Here is an 8,779-nt window from a genome sequence, read left to right on the forward strand (position 1 = left end):
CTGATCAAATTGGTCGTATTCCTGAACAATGAAGAATCCATTGATCCAGAACGAAGATGTAGATTTTGAATATCTATAATGAAGTTCTCGTTCCTGTTCAATGAATTCACTCCTTCGTCTTGGGAAAAGTGAAGAAATGGGCCTCGAGAAGTAATTCCTTGATACAGAATTACCATCACAACGTCCCCTGGTCTTTCTAAGTATTCCAGCTTGTTTTAAATCATTCCAAAGTGTAGACGATAGAGGTTTAACAGTGTTCACTGATCCAACATGGTGGAAAAATTGAACGCTTTGTTGTGCTGAAGTCTTCCACCAAAATTGTAGAGATACAATGTACACTGTAGGAGCCAATCTCGTGAATATTTAAACATCATAAATCGATAGACTGAAGCTTAAACAAGTGTTTAACCAATAAAAAACAAATCAAATGTACGTAAGAAAGAATGATAAAAGTAAGAAATATAGAGCCGTTTTAAAGTGCAACCGACTATGGCGCGCATACAAATGTTGGTATTTTACTACAGTAGATGAGAAAACTGGAGTACCCAGAGAAAGACCTCTTGGAGCAGAGAAGAGAACCAACAAACTCAACCAACATATGACGCACAGCTTGGGAATCGAACCCGGGCTACAATTGTGGGAGGCAAGTGCTCTCACCACATACGCAAGCCTTGCACCCCCTACCAAAAAACGAGCAAAAAGGGTGTCCCAATTGTTTTGGCCAGGATTGTAGTTGACTAAAACGTAACTTGTTGTACTATAGATGAAAAGTGGACTGATTACTCACTTGATGAATTTTGTAATTAACATAATGTTGTTATGAACAAGCAGGCAAATGTGCTGTCTATGTTTTACATGCACACTGAACAATATTCAGCATCAAATTACCACCTCCTTCCACCATTAAGATTTTAGTGTAAGTTGTGAATAGTAATTAATATTAATAGCAACTTTATTCATTCAATTTGATGAATGGGAATTAGGATACCATAGGTTATCCCTATTGAGGGTATCCACCTGCAACTAGATGTAATTGACTGAGAGTTGATTTTGATGTAGGAGGAAAACCAGAGTACCTGGAGAAAAATCCTCAGAGTCAGATTGATATTGGCTGAAACTCAGCCCACATACATGTACGACCTCATGGCTGAGGCTAGGGGTTGCACTGGGAGGCACTTTTGCCAACCGCTAAGCCACCCTGACTATTATAATCACTTTCCTGTGGGGCGGGAAAAGAAATACCGTCGTTTTCACCTAAGCGTGGACACGTCACGGGGAAAACATGCTCCAACTGGTGGCAAACATGACAAGTTTTGTCTTCAATCCGTCACAGTTTGAGGGATGTTCATGCAAGTTTTCCTTGAATGGCAGCAAGACTGGATATAAAAGACTTTTTGTAAGAGATTGACCCTGATCTTATAAAGTATGCTTCAAATACGCTCAGTCAAACTACCGCACGCAAAAGTTTGCTTATGTTAACGGCTGCCAAACTCAAACTTCAAGGAACATGTTTTCCCGTCGTGTGTCCACGCTTAGATGAAAACGACGGTAATTATTTGAAATTATCCAGTTGCCCAGTTGGTCAATAAATTTCAATTTTCAGTTGCCCCCTCTAAACTATCACTTTCCCAATAGGTGCACAATGTTCATGTCTTGCTGGAAAGTATCATTAACAAGATTATGCCCATTGGGCAACCAAAGATTATGCCCATTGGGCAACCAAAATTCCTACCCTGTCCTGACTATAATAATAATAATAAAAAAAAAAAAAAAAAAATAATAATAATAATAATAATAATAATAATACCCAGTGGCATCTCACAGTTCTTCTGACTAGCAAGTCATAAAGTTGTAAATTACGTCTATGACGTCATGAAATTATACAAATTGAGGCCTTAATTAGCTTGCGCAGTACAAGTCACATGTATATTAATTTTAGCAATACAAACATGAACATCCACTCATGAATGGCGCCTTTAACTCTTTTCCTCCTCAGTGACACTGATCGATTTTACTCTAACACCAGACAACTTTACTTATCAATGGAGGCCATTCAAGGGTTAGAGGGTTCAAAGTAGGTATAGGCCACTTGCACTAAGAGGTCACGTGACCATTGCTTCCTTTAAACAATGAGTTGGAATCTTGCTGATGCAAAAAATTGACAGAGCATGTAAAAATTAGCTTACACCCGAAATTTGAGAGGAAACGCATTTAAGGAAGATATTTTATGGCACTTTGATTTTTCAACAAAGCAGTATGATTTGTATTGGCCGCCATGTTGGATGGCATACTCTTGCCCTCCAATATGGCAGCCAAAACTACTTTTTGCTTATATCTTGTTAAACGTTTAATAGTTACGCTCAGATGTGCTGTAAACGTTAGCACATAATTTTTTCAACATCCTCCTTGAAGTTTAAGTGCAAAGCTTGTGTTCAGAAAGAAGTAATTCATAATTTTAAAAATCACATTTCGGTCACGTGACCAGCGAGGAACTTACTCATTTTAAGAAAATGGTGCGGGTTTGAAAAACCAAATCACTATTATTATGTTTAAGATATGACCCACTAATCGTTTTTCGAAGACAAAATCATATAGCTTTCATTTTCATGAAAACTATGTCACATGACCTCTTAGTGCAAATGGCCTATTGAATAATCATTAGTGTCAGCTTTTTTCTTCCTTTCTGGACAGTTTTTTTTCTATTCTGTACAGTCATTTGTTTCAGTGCCACACACCTTTCATATTTTCAAGCTTCTCTTTGGTGCTTTCTTCGTCAGACTTCCACTCATTACTTTTTCAAACAAACAGGCCAATATCACTGACTGTGTGTATGTTCATGTTCTTATGCAATTAATAATTAAGAAATTCCAAATTTGGCTTTACGTGAGCCATGTTAACCTGCATAATGTAAACTTCTGATGCAACTGCAAGTGGAAGCATTGTTTACTGCAGCACATTTATGTCCAGGATCACAGCATGACGAGGTAGTCCAGCTCTTTATGGAATAGAATACAAAGTTTCTATGAAATCTACTACAATAAATGTATATACCAACATGTATTTACAATCGTACGTCCAGGCTTTAGAATTTGGGTATTCAGGGCTACCATTTACTTCTTTATGTAAAGTATTTATTTATTCATTTATTTATACTATTCTCCATGTGATAAGAAAAACCAGTATTTAGTTGGATTTCCGGTGCTGCTTTTCCACACACATCTCTCCTTTCCTTCTACTTTTACCATAAATCACAATGTATGTATGGTATTTATCGTATTAAATAATCAGTTAACACACCTTCGGCCTGTCCAACCTTGTCCTTGGTGCTGTCTTCATCTAGCTTCCATGGCCACTGCTTTAGCATTTCTGGGTTAAAAAAAAAAACAACGCAATGAGACAATAATTTAAGTTTCCTATGATTTGATGCACCTTAACGCATTGACCCCTGCGACTGCCCTACCCTGTCTAAACACCAGATGCTTTTTCTCGTCAATGGGGGGCAATTCAGGAGTCAATGGGTCAACATTACGTGGGTAAAATAATGGAATACCTGCAAGTTTTCGTATATAGTGTACACTTTTTTATTCGTGTTAATGGAGACATTTTTCAGTGAGTGATTAACAGACGCCAGACGATTTTACTCGTCAATGGGGAACCCCTGGGAGTCAATGGGTTAACCCATTGACTCCCAGGGGTTCCCCATTGACGAGTAAAATCGTCTGGCATCTGGCCGGTTTCGGCCGGTTTGGATGTCGATGGGTTACCTAGGCATTGGCTGATATTCTGTAAAGCCACCACCTCTTTACCATATCTTTCATAAAAAATGAAAAGTCACAAAAATTTCAGACAAATAGGTTAATTACCGAAGGTGTCTAAGTTCATGATGTTCTGGCACTTAATTTATAAAATTAATTCTGAATGTGGCTCCATAACATGAACTTCTGATGAGACTGTTACTGTTGGATGCACTTTATGGAAGTTGGAATGTCAACTAGCTCCAACAATCATGTGTAATTTACATGTACAACTTACAATAACTTAAGGTTTAGAGTTGGAGTGTTGAGCGTAATACCATTAATTTTGTCTACGCAATAATATACAGGTTTGGAGAGGACAATCTGTGATGTTTCTTCCCAGCTTCGCAGAACATACATGATCATAACTTGGAGAAGAGTTAGCAACTAACAAAGTTGGTGTCTGCATTTCATTTACGTGCAAATCCTCAACATCATTTAGCGATGAACACACCTGTACCTGCCTACAAATGGTCACCTTTTTAGCTCTTTATGTACATGTATTTATTATTATTATTATTATTATTATTATTATTATTATTATTATTATCATTATTATTATTATTACCGTAAAGACTCGCAGATAAGCCGCACCTTTTTTCCAAAAATTTGCGATCAAAATCGTAGGTGCGGCTTATCTCCGAGACCATTTGGGAAAGGTGCTGTGAATTTCGGTGTCCAGTCTTCCATCATCCGATATTATGCCTGGTTACACAGCTTCGCACAGTGCATGCAAGAAAACAACAAATTTTACGCGCAAAATTCTATGGAAAAACTGCCTTGAATGGAGAAAGGATTCTAGTTGACTAAAACGTAACTTGTACTATAGATGAAAAGTGGATTGATCACCCACTTGATGAATTTTGTAATTAACATAAGGTTGTTATGAACAAGCAGGCAAATGTGCTGTCTATGTTTTACATGCACACTGAACAATATTCAGCATCAAATTACCACCTCCTTCCACCAATAAGATTTTAGCGTAAGTTGTGAATAGTAATATTAATAGCAACTTTATTCATTCAATTTGATGAATGGGAATTAGGATACCATAGGTTATCCCTATTGAGGGTATGCACCTGCAGCTAGATGTAATTGACTGAGAGTTGATTTTGATGTAGGAGGAAAACCAGAGTACCTGGAGAAAAATCCTCAGAGTCAGATTGATATTGGCTGAAACTCAGCCCACATACATGTACGACCTCATGGCTGAGGCTAGGGGTTGCACTGGGAGGCACTTTTGCCAAACGCTAAGCCACCCTGACTATTATAATCACTTTCCTGCAGGGCGGGAAAAGAAATACCGCCGTTTTCACCTAAGCGTGGACACGTCACGGGGAAAACATGCTCTAACTGGTTGCAAACATGACAAGTTTTGTCTTCAATCCGTCACAGTTTGAGGGATGTTCATGCAAGTTTTCCTTGAATGGTAGCAAGACTGGATATAAAAGACTTTTTCTAAGAGATTGACCCTGATCTTATAAAGTATGCTTCAAATACGCTCAGTCAAACTACCGCACGCAAAAGTTTGCTTATGTTAACGGCTGCCAAACTCAAACTTCAAAGAACATGTTTTCCTGTCGTGTGTCCACGCTTAGATGAAAACGACGGTAATTATTTGAAATTATCCAGTTGCCCAGTTGGTCAATAAATTTCAATTTTCAGTTGCCCCCTCTAAACTATCACTTTCCCAATAGGTGCACAATGTTCATGTCTTGCTGGAAAGAATCATTAACAAGATTATGCCCATTGGGCAACCAAAGATTATGCCCATTGGGCAACCAAAATTCCTACCCTGTCCTGACTATAATAATAATAATAATAAAATAATAATATAATATATAATAATAATAATAATAAAATAATAAAAAAAAAAAAAAATAATAATAATAATCTTTGAATACAGTTGTAAATCTCTCTACGTAAAGGCTACTAAAAACTGGCAACTTGAAATTGAGTGATACACTTGTATACTGTACATATTTACAAATGAATCAAAATTTAAAGGAAAAATTAAAGTTTTATTAAGTCTGGGCTATCCCAAATCTTATTTCTATGACAAAAGATAAAATATGTAAAAAACTGGAAGTAAATAATTATGGTATGGTATTTCTAGTGTTGGGACATTAATTGCAGGAACTGTACATAGAAATCAACTCAAATTAACTCAACTCAAATAAAATCAAGTGTTTTTTTTTTATAGGTGAAGGGAAAACGTAGTTCCTGAAGGAAAACGTCTTGGAGCAGAGTAGAAAACCAAAAAATGACCAGAACCTGGGTGGCGAGTGCTCCCACCACTGCGCCAACGATTAAGCTCCCAATCTCTTTACACAATTTACGGAGGTTCGAAAGGGTTTCAACACTTAGAGGACACTCTCTTTAGATCGAATGACGCTACAACACTGTATCACATAACAACAATGTTATGGTTCAATGTAAAACACCAATTATTTCCAAACATGATGTGTTCATTATTGTGGTGTAATAAGTTACCTGTGATGTTTTTAAGATAACCCTGAATCTGCTAAAAAGAAGTTTTTAAACTTTGCAAAAAGTTTCATCCTGATCTTCTAATCACTTTTCAGCAAGAAAAAAGGGGGGTCACCAACTTCGTTTTTGAGATATGAGCAACTAAATAAAAAATATTGGGTGTTTTTGCTGGGCTTTCCCATTGTCACAGTGGCATATTACATCGTACAGTAATAATGACTGTATCTTGTTCAGCAATAACTCGTGTTTTATTTGGATCCCACTTTTACTAATACATGATACAATGTTGTGGTGCTGACCCTTATAACAAGAGCGTCACTTGGAAGCGTCCAAACTGGTTTGAGCCACCACTGGAGTCTTGAATTTGGAAAGAGAAGTTATCTTTTGAATATTAACAATATTGGTGAAGTGATTATATTATATGGGATGGATGGGTTTTGCTAAAAGCAGGCCCGCGGCCCAGCGGCCCGCGGCCCACGGCCCGTCACGGCCCAGCGGCCCGGCGGCCCGAAGGCCCAGCGGCCCGCGGCCCACGGCCCGCGACGGCCCGACGGCCCGGCGGCCTGGCGGCCCGAAGGCCCGGAGGCCCGGTAGCTCAGTTCTCATTTGCCACAGTTTTTCTGTTCAGCCGTAAATCTGCGCGCATGCACAGATCTGCATCGGGTTTGGAAGTGCAAAATGGACGAAGGTGAGTTTGAGTTCGTTTACCATTTTAGACATTTGAATCCTTGTTTCTGTTTGTTGTTGTAAACAGACGAAGACAACAGAGAATGACAACATTTTTCACTTAGCAACATGCAACGAAAGAAAGGATCGAAAAGGATTGAAATGATTATTAAAATGGTAAACGAATTCAAACTCACCGTCTTTCATTTGCGCGCCCAAACCCGATGAAAATCTGAGCATGCGCGTGGATTTACCGCTGGACAACAAAACTGTGTGGGCCTCCGGGCCGCCGGGCCGTGGCGGACCGTGGGCCGCGGACCGCTGGGCCTTCGGGCCGCCGGGCCGCTGGGCCGTGGCGGGCCGTGGGCCGCGGGCCGCTGGGCCGCGGGCCTGCTTTTAGCAAAACCCGGGATGGATTGTGCAGAGTCTCGTTTACCCCTATGCTAGGACTGTTTGCTGCCCAACCCACGAAATATCGATGTTCACAAGGTGACAACTGAAGTGTGCAAAAACCTACCCTGTTCACTCAGCCTTCTTTCTTCATTTTCCAGTTCTGCGGCCAAATCATCGTGTTTAATTGCATCGTCTTTTAAAGCATCGATGAAAGCCTGGAAAGCGTTTGGCCCTCGCTTCTCCAGCAATTGGATCAAAGCTTGGGTTCCAACCGTGGGTCCATAATTTTTGTGTCTCGCTTCAATTTCTTCCTTGTCCGAAGAAGTGAAGATATGCGAAAGAAATGCCGACAGAACTGTCGGGTTAGAAATTCTTAGCATGATCGAGCTTGTTTTGTTACACAGCACTTTCTTGTGCAATGAATCCATTTTATCTTCAATCGATCAAAAATGCGTCTCAAAGATGTCTTTGTGTCGACTCTTCTAAGGTCACAGAAAATAATATTCAACGCCGTCAAAAGCTAAACACTTCCTTGGGTCTTCCCCGTATTCCGTATTCAGGATCGACTAAGTTCCGCCCACTCGAGCTGTCTTGTAGCACCCGATTCTCGCGAAAGGTACTGGGTATCACCAAAAGGGTCCCAAAGTACCGGGTATCACCCGACCGTAGTGTACTATAGTACGTCCAACAGTACATACGTACTCACATACGTAAACGAAGAAGAGCTCGGGCTTGACTTGGGGATACTGCTCGAAAATATTTGTGCTTGTGTTCAGCTATTTAGATTAACCCAGGTTTTTACCATATTTTCGTGATTGTTGGGCACACTTTTTGAGGACTGTTTGACGGAGAAATAAGCTTGATTATTCGTTACTCCGTTCCTTCAATCAATTCATTGGGTCGGTAAGTGCTTTCTCTTCATGTTTTCCTTCCTGATTTTCTTGCCTCATTGTCTTACATGATGGAAAAATATCACCGTAATTCATCTTGCATCAAAATGTTGAATTCCATCCTTTAATTTTTTGTCACTTAGTAGAGGAGTCGCTTGCAACACCACTGTAGTGTATCGATTTTAATTGATCAGAGTACTGTACTCTTACTTTACAAACCCTTGAATGTCTTGGTAAAATTATTACACAGTAAATGTACTTCAAGATCTATAACACTTAGTCTACTGTGAAACTACTAATAGATGATGTAAAATTACAGCTCTTCAGTAGAAGTAGAAATTACAGTACCGTTGTACCACTATGAATATCACCTTGTTGAAACTACGGTGCACATACAGCAATGAACTGAGTTACTTGTCTGAATTTAGTACTTAGATGACGACACTACAACCACTACATTGACCTCTATTGTACTCCAATGAACACACTACACCACCCTAGTTGTTGATCTGAACCCAACTTACGTATAAATTATTTGTTAGTAGC

General features: G+C 39.3%; 1 protein-coding gene across 1 annotated transcript; it reads right to left on the reverse strand.

Annotated features, from left to right (window-relative positions):
• Window positions 1-1,249: 1,249 nt before the first annotated feature.
• On the reverse strand, window positions 1,250-7,922 carry LOC137976321 (uncharacterized). Its single transcript, XM_068823625.1, has 3 exons — window positions 7,468-7,922; window positions 3,298-3,366; window positions 1,250-2,995 (listed from the first exon to the last, which is right to left on the reverse strand). Exons 1-3 carry the CDS (start codon window positions 7,769-7,771, stop codon window positions 2,970-2,972), a joined length of 399 nt encoding a protein of 132 aa, XP_068679726.1. The 5' UTR covers window positions 7,772-7,922; the 3' UTR covers window positions 1,250-2,969.
• Window positions 7,923-8,779: the final 857 nt, after the last annotated feature.

The sequence above is a fragment of the Montipora foliosa genome, chromosome 1 (assembly GCF_036669935.1).
Source record: "Montipora foliosa isolate CH-2021 chromosome 1, ASM3666993v2, whole genome shotgun sequence".
In the NCBI taxonomy this organism is placed as follows: Eukaryota; Metazoa; Cnidaria; class Anthozoa; order Scleractinia; family Acroporidae; genus Montipora; species Montipora foliosa.

Bases quoted from the DNA above. Each gene is read 5' to 3' on its own strand.
- LOC137976321 (XM_068823625.1), bottom strand. From the start codon at position 7,771: ATGGATTCATTGCACAAGAAAGTGCTGTGTAACAAAACAAGCTCGATC. The intron at 3,367-7,467 runs GTAGGTTTTTGC...TTTTTAACCCAG, and splicing joins AAGAAGGCTGAGTGAACAGG to AAATGCTAAAGCAGTGGCCA. The intron at 2,996-3,297 runs GTGTGTTAACTG...TATTCCATAAAG, and splicing joins CAAGGTTGGACAGGCCGAAG to AGCTGGACTACCTCGTCATG.